This window comes from Dermacentor albipictus, chromosome 1 (genome assembly GCF_038994185.2).
Source record: "Dermacentor albipictus isolate Rhodes 1998 colony chromosome 1, USDA_Dalb.pri_finalv2, whole genome shotgun sequence".
NCBI lineage: Eukaryota > Metazoa > Arthropoda > Arachnida > Ixodida > Ixodidae > Dermacentor > Dermacentor albipictus.
Genome location: NC_091821.1, coordinates 254509157 through 254523014, shown reverse-complemented (window position 1 = coordinate 254523014; position 13858 = coordinate 254509157). Strand labels below are relative to the sequence as shown.

At 41.5% G+C, this 13858-nt stretch overlaps 1 protein-coding gene across 2 annotated transcripts in view; it reads right to left on the bottom strand.

Moving 5' to 3' along the window:
* The window catches only part of LOC135901499 (eukaryotic translation initiation factor 2-alpha kinase 3-like), a 100758-nt gene that overhangs the window by 86199 nt on the left and 701 nt on the right, over positions 1 to 13858 (bottom strand). For both annotated transcript variants that reach the window (XM_065431296.1, XM_065431303.1), the window contains exons 2-6: positions 13548 to 13677; positions 10193 to 10390; positions 9382 to 9509; positions 6525 to 6756; positions 6294 to 6429 (exon numbers count right to left, since the gene is read on the bottom strand). In XM_065431296.1, coding sequence (XP_065287368.1) covers positions 6294 to 6429; positions 6525 to 6756; positions 9382 to 9509; positions 10193 to 10390; positions 13548 to 13677 — 824 coding nt within the window. The remainder of the gene's footprint in view (positions 1 to 6293; positions 6430 to 6524; positions 6757 to 9381; positions 9510 to 10192; positions 10391 to 13547; positions 13678 to 13858) is intronic.

Here is a 13858-nt window from a genome sequence, read left to right as displayed (position 1 = left end):
GGCACCAGAATAGGAAACTGAGTACACACAGTTTTTTTCTTGTGAAACGGGCGTGCGAGTATTGAGGGGAAACTGCTGCAGCGGACGGGTACTGTTTGCAATGGTGCGCGCCTTGCATCTTTTCTTGTTTACCTGGGATCTAGCGGCCAGAAAACATACCATATGATTACAGTTTGGTGATGTACTGAACATTGGTGCCAAAATATTACATTTTCCGGGAACATATGAACCGCTAAAGAAGTGTAACTGTATTGAATTTTAATGTTATGTTCGAAGTCTTGACACAAAAATCGAGTTTTGTACTAAGAGTATTCGGCAACCATCGTTTGCTGAAGTTATGCTGGCATCTACGCAGCACAAGATCATGGCATAGCTAAAGTTTGCCAACTGATACCGCAGTGTGCATCTGCGTGTTTCAGTGCATCTTTGTATTTGTGTATAGCATTTCTGCACAAATAGACTCACTTGAACACAAGCAGACACGCAGTGCTCATCGTGTTTGCAATTGTGGAAGTTGTGTGAAACACACTTTAAAAGCCATTTGCTCAAAATAATTGGAAATGGCGGCACTGCTGTGCAGTTGTTGACTGCAATGTGGGTGATAGCGATAAAAATGCACTGCATCTGTTACTGCAAGACGCACAACTTCAACAAGCATCACATTTGCGTGTTGCTTAGCGTAGTGTACACATGAATCAAAGTGAGCTGTCAAGTGCTTTAGCCACTGTCGCAAAGCAGCCCATCGTAGCACAAACAACACGTCCAAGCCCGCACAGCGACTGGCATGGTGCGCTATGTATCGGCCACAGAGATAACCTTATGCAGTTTCTTTTATGTACTTTCAAGACGCGCAACGCCATAGCGATAATGCTCGCCGTTGCAGCACATAAACCCTATAGTAACTCAACAGTAAATTGAGGGACAGCTTCCAAGTTTGGCTTGTCAAAGGCACCAAAACCATAAGTAATGGTGTTTACGTGAACCTAAATAACCAAATTTAAACTGCGTGCCACGGCAATATTCAGTGGGCAGAGCATCCTGGGCACTGCCCTATCCACTGTAGCCGCCGCAGTGCAAGCCATTGCATAAGGAGCAGGAGCACAGTGGAAGCGATGAAGGGCGATCTTTGATTGTCGATAACTCCGCTTGTACTGAACACAATGAAATACTTTTTGTTGTAAAATATTTCTAAAATGGTGCACTTTATTGTCAAATGCCTTTCGCAACTTTGATAAAAAGTGTTTCAGGGCCCCTTTACATATTACTGGACATACTGTAAGCAAAACGAGAACAACGTGAGAGCAGGAGCCAAAGCTTCGGCAAGTGGACTTGTCTTCTTCAAGGCGTAGTGTACACATGAATCAATGTGAGCTGTCAAGCGCTTTAGCCACTGTCGCAAAGCAGTCCATCGTAGCACAAAGAACACGTCCAAGCAAGCACAGCGACAAGCACGGTGCACTATGCATCAGCCACAGAGAAAACCTTATGCAGATTCTTTTAACTACTTTCAACAGCTCGACAAGTCCACTTGTCGAAACACTGGCTTCTGCTTTCACCTTGTTCTCGTTTTGCTCATCGTCTTGAATTTCCATCTCCCGCCTTTCCCATGTTTTCCCTGGACATACTGTAGCTGTAAATGGTTGCACTCTATGCACAATAAAAAGTATCACTGCAGATTTTCATTATGATAGGATAATTTTAGACATGCAAAACTGTACACACACTATGAAAACCAACCTTTCACTACACAATGAGAATAACACACTTGCATGCTGCACAGCAACATGAAGTAGACACATACAACCCTTTTAGGCTGTTTTCTGTTAGAATATAAAAGTGATGCAAAATATCCGTAAAAGTGGGCAGGCTTCTATACTTGTCGAAACAGACCTGCAGTGGAAGCTGGCGCCTTTGCATTAAATGGCTAGTGCTGAAGCATGACATTTGTAATTTCTGGATCTACTGTGACATTAGATGCACTTTCACCAATACCAGAAGTTTGTGTTGTTCCTTTTATAAGTACAACTAGAACAGCCAAATATAATTAGACAAGTGAAAGCTTAAAAAAAAAAAGGCAGGAAGGCTTTTCAGACCCATTCTAAAACTGGTACAGTCGACTCCCGTGAATACGAAGTTCACGGGGACTGCAAAAAACTTCGAATTAAACGAACTTCCAATTAAGCACAAAAAACAAAAAACAGCACTTTATTTGTGGTGATCGAGTATTTTCTCTAAGAAAAATAGTCGGTCATCTTGCTTTGCTTCTTCTTGCCGAATCGCGCTGCTGAAAGCAAGTTCTGCAGGCTGTAGATGTGGCGGAACGCTTCTTCCGCGTTACCTTCAGTGGCAAAGAAGCGCTCTGCGAGAGCAAGGCCCGCAGCTACATCGGCAGCCCTAGGTTGCGGCTCGCCTTCAACGTCATCATCGCTTTCCTGGGTCGCTTCCTGGGGCCAAATAATCTCTACAGTTTCGCTATCCGTCAGCGCACCGCACGTTTCGACCGCCTTGTCTACGGCGACGTAATCTTCAAAATTGACGTCCCCGAGAGCATCACCAAAATCAGTGCCGTCAAGCTCGCTTGTTGACGCTTCCTCCGTTGAAATTTCAGAGGCATCCTCCGAAGAAGCTGCCACAAAACAACAGGCCCTGAAGCAGTTCGCGATTGTTTCTTGCTTCACACGATCCCATGCTCGCGCCAACATGTGGATGGCACTAAGCAGGCTCACCTCGTACTTTGTGGAGCTATCCATACACAAAATCATGCGCTCGAGGAGGTGCCGCCTGTACAGGACTTTAACATTCTTGATGATGCCTTGGTCCATTGGCTGCAAAACAGCCGTCGTGTTTGCAGGCAAAAATGCGAGGCGTGTTGCACTCAAGGCTGGCACATTCACGTGAGCACTGCAGTGATCGACAAGGAACAACACCTTGCGGTTCGAAGCAGCAAACTTGCGGTCCAATTTGCTTATCCAGCTCTTGAAGATTTCGGCCGTCATCCACACTTTTTTGTTCACCTCATAGTCCACAGGCAGCGTCTTCACGCCTTTAAAACATCTCGGCTTCGCGGCTTTCCCGATCACAAGTAACCGACATCGTTCCGTGCCAGTCATGTTTGCCGCGATCAGCACCGACACTCTCTCCTTGCTGCGCTTGCCCCCAGCACAGTCGTCGTCCTTGAATGTCAGGGTCTTCTCTGGTAGAAGCCGATATAAGAGTGCAGTCTCACCTGCATTGCAGATGTCTTCCGGTCTGTATTCGGCGAGATATTCACGCAGCTTTCCGTCCTTCCACGTGGCGCATGTTTCCTGGTTAACGGACGCCTTTTCACCACACACGCTCTTGAAAACCAGGTCATGGCGATCTTTAAGCGTGTCAGCCATCCATCTGACGAAACAAAGTCATCGATCCCCAACATTGCTGCAAGCGTTTGGGCTTTCATCGCAACGATGTCTCCGCTGAGAGGAAGTTTGTTGCTCCTGGCCTCCCTAATCCAAACCAGCAGAGCCTTCTCCTACTCTGGGTGAGCGCCGGTGCGCATTCGCTTCCGAGAAGTCTTGAACTTGTCGTTCTCAAATGCATCCATTATAGTGCGCTTGTTCTTGATGTAGTTTGAGAGCGTATTCGGCTTGATCCCGTACCTCCGCGCTATGTCTTGTTTGGCGGCACCTCCCTTCTCAACTTCCTTCAAAACCTCGACTTTCGTTGCCAGGTCGAGCGTGCAATAAGAGCCACGGTTTGCCATGGCTATAAACTGCGCGACTAGGTACAGTCAATTCCGAATCACCCGTGGAACAACCTAGCCTACGAGCTACCCGCTCAAAGGCGCTCGACCAACACACACCTCGACCTACGCTGCGCACGCTGCAAGACTAATCTTGCAGCGCCGCTCCAAGAGGGATGGCGTTGCGGGCAGCTGTGGTGGCGATGACGCCAACATGGAGCAGGGAACTGTTGCAACACTTGAAAAATTGCACATTCTACCAAAGAATGACAGTCACCTCAAGGATCCCGGCTGAAAATTAACTTCCAATTAAACAATATTACTGGATGAGGACTTCAAATTATCGAGCGATTTCTTCTATAGGATTACATGCAAAACTGATGGGACCAGCACTTCACTTCTAATTAACCGAAAATTCCAATTAAGCGGCTTCGAATTATCGGGACTCGACTGTACAGTGCAACATAGAAAGGAAGAAACAAGCCGAGCCGGCCCAATAAAAGAGCAGAGTGCCGACTTCCAACTGGTTTATTGGTAGGTTCCACGAAATACACAGCTACAAGAAAGCATCAAGCAATGTCGTCAAAACACTCACAAAATGTCACACCAATAGAAGACTACACCATCATGAGTCACAGAACACGCAATTCTGTGATGCACGGTTAAACAGATTAAGAAAGCTTACTTCCTGTGAAGATAGGCACAAAGATGGCACACTAACACACATGCTGTCAGCCCTTGCTACGAGATCAGCTACAAGAATCTTTCGCGTAAGTTGTGATCGGTGCTTTTTTTTATAGCATTTCACACCGATAAAAGTTCGGCTTACATCCACAGTTGTGACAGTGAATTCCTAAGTGTCCCTGTATAGCTCGGTGCACACTGTAATCATGTTCTTTTAGCCTTTCATTAAGGCAGCGATCACACCAACGGTGTAGATGTGATTTCACACTTTAAGCCGCGACTGTGGATGTAAGCCAAATTTTTACTGGTGTGAAGTGCTAAATAAAAGCACCGATCACAACTTACGCGAGAGATTATTGAAGCTGATCTCGTAGCAAGGGTTGGCAGCACGTGCGTTAGCGCACCATCTTTGTACCTACCTTCACAGGAAGGAAGTTTTCTTAATCAGTTTAACCGTGCATGACAGAATTGCGCGTTCTGCGACTCATGATGGTGTAGTCATCTATCGATGTGACATTTTGTAAGTGGGGTGATGACATTACTTGATGCTTTCTTGTAGCTATATATTTCATGCAACCTGCCAATAAACCAGTTGGAAGTCAGCACTCTGCTCTTTTATCGGGCCGGCTCGGCTTGTTTCTTCCTTTCTATGTTGCAGTGTACCAGTTTTAGAATGCAATACCAACTCGCCCAATCCTCAACCCTAGTGAACTTTCAGACTCACATATACCGTGATAGATGAAACATTTACACGTTCTGAAATTAACAATTATTGACTCGGACAGAGTAAAGTAGTAACTAAGGAAGCAAAATTAGAGGTAAATTAGAGTACATTGTACCCTTAACCTGCACATTTCAACTCAAACTAATTCTTATATTGTATAGAAGTAGAAACAGTGACATTCCAACTGAGTTACTTCCCCCAACGCAACTTTTCAATACAAATAACACGCGGTTTTCTGAAAATAATAATCTCTTCCTTCCTAAAGTCAACACTAACTACGGTAAAATGACAACCTTCTTTTCTGCAATTTCGTTTTGGAATTCACTGCCATCAAATATTAGATCATGCTCTTCACTACACTGTTTCCAGTGGCTTCTAAAACAGTTCTTACTAACAACATACTTTACCTGATTATTAGACAAGTGTATATATGTTTATATGTGTATGCATATGTATGTATATATGTACACTATATATGTGTATGTATATATATGTGTGTATATGTGTATGTGTGTATGCGTGCGTGTATACATTCATTACTGTGTAGCCATGTTTTCTTGTTTTTCTTGTTTGTTCATATATTATTAGCCATTTGTAAATTAGTTTTGTTGCACTGTTGGATTGTGCACTGTTGTTACATAATCATTATACTCCTATTCAATTACTGTAATGTTCATACCTTCTTGTGAATTTCAATATAGAATTATTCTTGCTCATTTTTGTGTAACCTTCAACTACCTGATGTTTCATTAATTACTTCTAATATGCAGATTGTATTTTCACGCTGTTCTTTTCTTCGCTGCTAATCCTATATTATATATTTTATATATGTAGTATCAGGAGGTCCCCCTGACAGTTTTTACTTTGGGACCTCCTTCTGTATTACATTTTCCTTGTAATTGTAATGTCTAATAATAATAACATTGATTGATTGAAACAAAAAAACATAGCAAGAAAGCAGAACAAGCCATTCATGGCTGCGCTGAATTTGACAAATGAATGAAGGACTAAATACAAAGACTTTTCATCAGACAGTTTTACAAACAAACAATCGCTTTTTGGTTTAAAGACAATTTTTGGTTTAAAGTAAGTGCAGTGAGAAACCACCCAGCTGTGTGTCTCCCATGGATTTAACATTCCAGATCAGTGCTACATGCCACTTACCAAGATAGAGTACAGGGTTGCTTTCTTTGCTTTGGTTAGGGCCATCCAGACCAAGGATTCGACTGTGCTCAAAAAGGTCAACAACCTCCAACTCCCCATTCCGTAAATGCCATGCTCCAACAACTGGGCTCAGAAGCTAGAAGGAAATGAAATAAAATCAATGTCTCAACATAAAAAAACATCAGGGCATTGTTGCTCTTGCAAGTCTGTGGGGGAAGGAAGCGTACCTACCTTGACAGACCATTCCAGTGATCCCTCACTGGCACTGGTGGAGGCAACCAGGCCTTCTGGCACCACCACTTGAATAAGGCTCTCCTTAGAGCAACCTCCTTCACTGGAGCAATTTGAGGGCTCTTCCACCACATAAGAGTCGGTGTCACTACTCTGACTGCCGCTGCCAGCACAACTGGCCATCAAGCCCTTCAACACAGTGAGCTGGTTCTCACCAACACTGAAGTTCCACCTGGGGGTGAAAAAAAAAGGCACGAACACTACAGTGAATGCCAGCAGCAGTTTCAGTTACACTGCTATCGACAAGAAAAAATTTTTTAAAAATACCCAAACAGAAGCAGCAAATGACAAATTAGCCTTTCACTGACTAATATCGTTGGCACACACACGCTGACAATAGACATTCATATATTGACTATCATGTTCAAAGGTGGCTGAAAGCAACTACACAGTCATTCTGAGTGGCTACCGATATCAGTAGCCATTGTATCTGATGGCATAGAATGGTTGTTAAAATCCTAACGGCCACTGAGAGAAGCCTTTCACCTCTCAATAGTTCAACCTCTCAGCTTAATCCCCTGCAGTGACCTGTCTATCAATTATTTCCCCTGCACCACCATCACTTGTGTAAACAGTTATCTTCACTGATGCTCAAGACATGCTATCCAGTGCCTACAAGCTTAAAGCCCAGCTCATAGTCCAGATCATAACGCCTGGCTCAAAGTACTTGGCTCCAGGAAAAATAGATTCCACAAACTTTCAATCATGATGGAACAGTGCTCACATTTTCTGCCCGCATACCGAAAGAGCACAGAAGGACTGGATACTCAGTGATGAAAAGATGACAATGAATTAATAACTACATTTTTGGTGCATTTAGCAATGTAACCTTTTCTTCTCAATTACGAAGTTACTACTTAATCACATGGTGCAGGCATCATAGAAGATACATTAGGAAAAGTCAAATTTTTAGCTTGGTAGAACTATAACATCATATATGGTCTACATTTCATAAGTAGAGTACATGTTTTGTTCTGCATTGTTTTCATTCAAAAGAACAAAACTAATGTAACAGTTCACTATGACAACATACATTACAGCTATTATTTATTACTTTTAATCACAGAACAACTAAATATCAGCGCAGCAGATTTGGTGTGGTAAGGAAATAGTTAACTGCAAGCTGCAGTCTGTTTTTTTCTTTGGGAGTTTCTTTCAAATGAGCAATTCTGTCATAGACCGTTGACTACTGTCACTGCTTTCAAAACTCTCTAATAACTGAAGAAAGAAAATTTGTTTCTAAAGCCAATGTTCATGAGTAACAACAAACAAGCAAAGCAGTGAGAAAGCAAAGAACCATAGATCACACCCTAAGAATTAAGGAGTGGCTCAACCCACCAAAACACCCTGCATCTACTCTCCACCAGTTCACAGTCCACCCATAAATTGATTAATTCATTCATAAATTTTAGTTCCTTAACAGATTGTACAGACACAAAGAGAAGGCACTACAGTGAAAATGAGCTTCCAGAAAGGAGAAATAAAATTGGCAGCTATAGGGACAAATGAGGCAGTGTCCATTAATACAAGATAGGGGCTGGCGTGGTGCATGCCAATGAGAAGATGCAACCCAGAAAGCAAACTTGAAGGGGCCCTAGAACACTTTTCTAAGTAATCATAAAATGGCCTCACTATTAAAGAATGTAATCTCACAAATGTCATGCTGCAAAAATTTTTTTCTAATCCTTCAAGTAAAAGCAGAGTTATCACACCGATGTGCGATTTTCTATTTCATCTCTGCTAGTGCACTGGAGGCTACACAAGTGAAATGCTAAGGGGGCAAAGCCCTGCCCAAAGTTGAGTGTCTCAGCAGCAAGAAGGCTCGTCGCAGCACCCCGTGGCAGCTGTAGCGGACTACGCTATGCAAAACTGTCATATGTCAACCAGCAGTGCAAAAATTAAATTATTTGTCTGTTTTTTTGAGATCGCAGACATATATACGGTTCATCTATTCAACTCAAGATGAGCTATTATAGTATTACTGAGAATGTTCTCGCGATCATGAAATCAGCCAATATCTCTTGGTGGGTCCAGCTGCCTGCAACGACACTGCAAGGGTGAGAGCAAGCCACTTTTTGCTGTTCGTGACACAAGACTGTAAATTTCTTTTTGCATGCATTGCAATAATATTTGGCTCACATGTTCCCAGGAACCTCTTGTACAGATCAGCAATGTTTTCCTACTATGTTCAAAAAGTGTTTCAGGACCCCTTTCCAGGTGAAGGCAGTAACGTGGTTGCAAAGAATGAAGGAGAGGAGGGGGAGAATCAGCAAAGGTAAATGACTAGCACTACATGCAATTTCCTTTGAAAATTCACAGAAGGCATTGGGCCAACAGGTGCATGACACCTTCCAAAAATTCACCTTAAAACTAATTCCATGCAAGGATTCCTGAAGTTCAATTTCAGTGCGCTGCTGCCTGCACTAGGGAAGAAAAAGAAAAAAAAAACTGCGAACAGGATGGGGGGGGGGGGGGGTATTCTGTAAGAGTCCATTACGTGGACTCTTACAGAATACCCCCGCCCTTCCAGGTACTAATGAATGCTCTTGCCTTAGCTATCTCAAGTAATTTATTAAAAAAAAAAAAACATAGCAGTGCTGAAATTGAGTGAGTGTGGTCTTGGCCATTTCGAAATGGACAACAAATAGCCGTAAACTGTCTTATTCTTGGGATATTCACATCCACAATGAGTTTAGTGTAATGTGCTGAGAGGGGGTTGCACCAAATGGCAGTGACCAGCTGTATACTCATCACCATGCAGATAAAGAAAGAAATCAAAGCAATGAACTCCACACACTTTTCTCGTCCAGAACGTGGTTCAATAGCTCTGACAGTCTGGGTGTTGCGCTTCACAACTAAGACGTCCTCAGTGCTGAAGTCTTCCTTTGTGTTGTCACAGCCACCCATGGTGCAGATGTACCTTACCTGCATGCAAACACCACACCAATATATAAGAATACAAGTTTATGTTGTGTAGTTGCAGTAAAGCTATTCTGGAGGTGCTTTGCATGATGCGACAAGAGGTACATGCAACACATAATACATGAATGTTGCATGAGCAAGACAAAAAATAAGCAATTATGGCATGATAGCTGTAAGAGTAAACGCAGTAAAAGCAACCACTGCGGCAGTAAGCTGATGCCTCAACAGAGGGCCAATACAACATCTGTACCCTTAACTGAGAAACAACTATCAGGCAGTTTGTTTTAATGCTGCTATTACCAATCATACTGATTACAACTTCGACAAGTGCAGTGCAACTTGGAAAGTTACTTCAACAATACTAATTCCTGTGCCTGAGGCACCGCTAGTAACAATGTAAATTGTTGAAATTATATGCTTTCATGAAGCACTATACTGACATACATAATAATAAAATTTATGCCTCCAAAATCAACAGATATTAATTTATTACCCAAGTCAAGGACACATAAATACAGCACCATGAAATGCATGTGATGGAGCTCTTTTCTAGCACAGAACCACCGTTCTTGAAGTAGTGCACATTTAAGCAAGAAACGTTAAAGAAGACAATGGTGATATACAAGTGCAATATAAATAAATAAATAAATAAATAAATAAATAAATAAATACAAGAGCTACTATACCTGCCCCGTGTGAATATTAATTCCATAAGTGCGAGCCTCTTTGCCACCTGTGATGACAAGATCATCACCTAAACGATATGAACTCCTCAGCAGGAAATCTGCAGACATAGGTAGTGGCTCCACAGTCTCCCCATCGAATTTGTATAAGGAGCCATCCAACGATGGCACAAGACGCACCCGCTGACCTCTGTTACGCATCTGAAAAAATAAAATAAAATAGCATAATGCCATGATACTAGCTAAAGGTTAGCAATGCCAACATCAAAGCAGAACCATCTACAAAGCCTTCATAAAAGAAGACCTTACTGTAGAAACACAGGGTGGCGAATAACAGCAACACTAGGAATTTACTTTAGCATTCACATTAACATTAATAGATGAATTCCAATACCTGCAAAGCAGTTTTTCTGCACTGTGAAATTTCATGCACAACAGTGGCACAAATCGCCCTTACTACAAATCATAGGTTCAATGTGGCATCTGCTAGAGCGTGTACAGCTTCTGGAGATGTCTGCGTATCGGGTGATCCATTCTGGTGCCTCAATAATGCTTTCACACGCTTTAGATTCCATTATTTCTGCCTGAATGACACTGTCACAAACGGAGTGCGTCACACAGCACAGGAATTTAAAGAACCCAAGCATGAGAGATGCTACACTGCACCTAACAATTGCAAGAAGGACTGGCCGTGTCGTCATTGTGCGTAAAATTTCGGATTGCAAGAAAGCTGCTTCATAGGTCTTCCAACTCATCTATTGGATTGTTTACTTCACACTACAAGCACACTGCAAAACCACAGGACAATGAAAGAGATTACAGTCAGGCCCACTCACAGTGAACTAAGTGGTACAAAATATGATCACTAAAAGAGTTTATTATGCTTTTCCTCAAAACAACCCTTGAGGGTGACAAATATGCCAGGTCAATGTCTAATGTGGGGAAAAATAATAATAGTAATAATAAAACCACAGAGCAACTTTTTTGCCAAGGACATGTTACCAAGGTAACTGCCATTGATGAGGTAACTTGTCATCACAATGAACATGCTCTGGTGCCAATGTAGAGTTCACTCGTCAACTTTCAACAATTTTTGCACATGTTTTCACGTGCATTTTCTTATACTTGACAGATAATTAATACACAATGACTTTTGCTATCTTTTTTAACAATACCAATAAAAATACAATAGGAATTCCTGGAATCATATCTTTCTAGAAAAAAATTGATGCAAAATATGCAGGTATATAAAAAATTCCACACTATTGAATTTCTTAGAAATTTCTCATGGCAGGTAAAGGGTAAAGCAATGTCTACTCAATTATTGCACTCTCAACTTTTGCCAGACAATCCGTGTGCTTGCAGTGTGTGTAGTCACCTACCATGGCATGGTAGCTTTCTTGCAACTCTGAATCCATTATAAAGCTTTGTCCCATTTTGCACTTAACTTATGGCTGCATCCACAGTCAGGTTTAAGGGGTAGTGCAGTCCCTCTGCAAGCATTTAAGAAGTCTTGGAAAATGTGGGTAAGTGACCCTGAAGTTGAAGTAACAACACAATGAGTGCCTACATTCCCCACAGCACTGTGCATCATACATGCCCTCTTACAAACTTTCAAGTGTGCAATCTCTGTGACTTAGTTTGTGGAACAAGTAATCCTGATGCTGTGATGTTGCAGTTTGCTCAATTCATTTGAACCAACTTAGTGCAGCAATAAGGTCACTGCAAGTGAACTGTAGGCTTTCTTGCAAAGTTTGTACGACGGATGAAAGGATGTTTACTATGCATGAGTTTTGCACTACGCAAGGTCACTCATTATATATGGGCTCGACTGTAGTAAGAACATCATCTGACAGCTCTTCACTCAGCAAGGCTCACTGCTGAATATCACAACAGCTTACATGGAAATTTCTTGGTAAGCATACTAGTGGAACTAACCAGTGCTTTGTTAAGACAAAATAAAAGAAATTCAGTAATGTGGAAAGTTGGGCTAGTTGGTTATTAATCATCATAACTTGCCAGTGAAGCAGCGCACTGACACAGACACAGCGAAAACACACAAGAAAAGACAACACTCGCAACTATTTTATTTCAGAACACATACTTCATAAACCTGTGCACCCTCAGGCGTCAAAGATAACCAAGACAAGAATAAAGGCATTCTTTAAAAATCATTTGCCCGCGCATACTCGGGTGTCAAGGATATGGCACCTATCTATCATGGTATGCAATCCTATCGTATTTGTTGAAACCCTAACAAACATTTTTATTAGACAATTTTTTCATCCTTTAGTGTACTTCCAAACTTCCATGGTGAGGTTGCCTTTTTGGAAGTACACTAAAGGAAGAAAAAATTGTGTAATAAAAATGTTTGTTAGGGGTGCAGCAAATACGATAGGATTGCACACCATGATAGATAGGAAAAACTTGTGAAAGCACATGTGAAACATGTGAAACACATGTGAAAAAATTGTGGAAAGTTCATTATAAGTTACCTTCTCATCGGCAGTTAAGGGAATAAAAGAAGTTGGATGGCACTCATGTTGTCAGATATACTATTCCTCGAAAATATTTTGTGTCAGGCTGTTTCTAAAACACTAAAAGGCCAAAAATAAAAAAGCACACATTATACATGGTTACATTCCAAGACTGCAACAGCCGGCACTGAATGATTCTCCTTAGTTTTCATAAGAATAATGTTTTTTTGTGTTTTTTTTTAAATACTCACTGAAGTGAAGATTGTCATCCATTAGAGAGTCTAGCACAAAGCTACAAAGGAGGGCTCTACCATGATAAAGCTACTACCTTTGAAAGGCACTCAAGTCCCCACAACCATAAAATTTCTTATAAAGTACCAGAGTGAAATTGGGCACTAGTGTCTACTGCACCTGCAAGCATGGTAGTTCAACCAGTATGGAAATTGTGTGTAGTACACAGATTTGCCTGACCCCCGTCCTTCTGGTCTATAATGGCTTTGCGAGTTTGCAAATTTACAATTTTAAACGAAATATTGCGTTATCAATGCAACAAATCACAACGATTGTGCGTGTGCACAAAGACAACACACCAACTGCATTTCTTCTAGCGATTATTGCAGGAAACTTGTGACCACAATCACTAAGTCAAGTTGGTGAATTTCATCATGAAATTTACATTTCAGTCACATTTATCTATAAATCGGGTGATACATATGAATATTTTCACAATGAAGTAGAAGTAACAACTGCAACTGACATGTATGAGCGTATGCACTGGATGCAATCAATTTTTATTGGAATAATAATAATAATAATAATAATAATAATAATAATAATAATAATAATAATAATAATAATAATAATGGCATCGCATTTCTTACTTCTAGTTTACTGAGGCTTGAAGAAAGAAGCCCTCCCGGTCCAGTTTCGTGCGACCACACAAGATTTCCATGAGCCTGGGGATCCAGAGCCGATATTTTGCCATCGAGTGTGCTCACAATAAATAACTCGCTGTAAGAAAGCACATATATTGGGCTTAGTTTTTGCACTGAGAAATCAGCGTCCTCTCTTTTAATAAAAACAACAATAAAGGACCCTAAAGTCCCGAGGTGTGGGTTTCCAAAATGCTACAAATTTAATGCCAGCTGTGAGTGAGTCGACACACCAAGAAGCAACGTTCGATTGACATTCT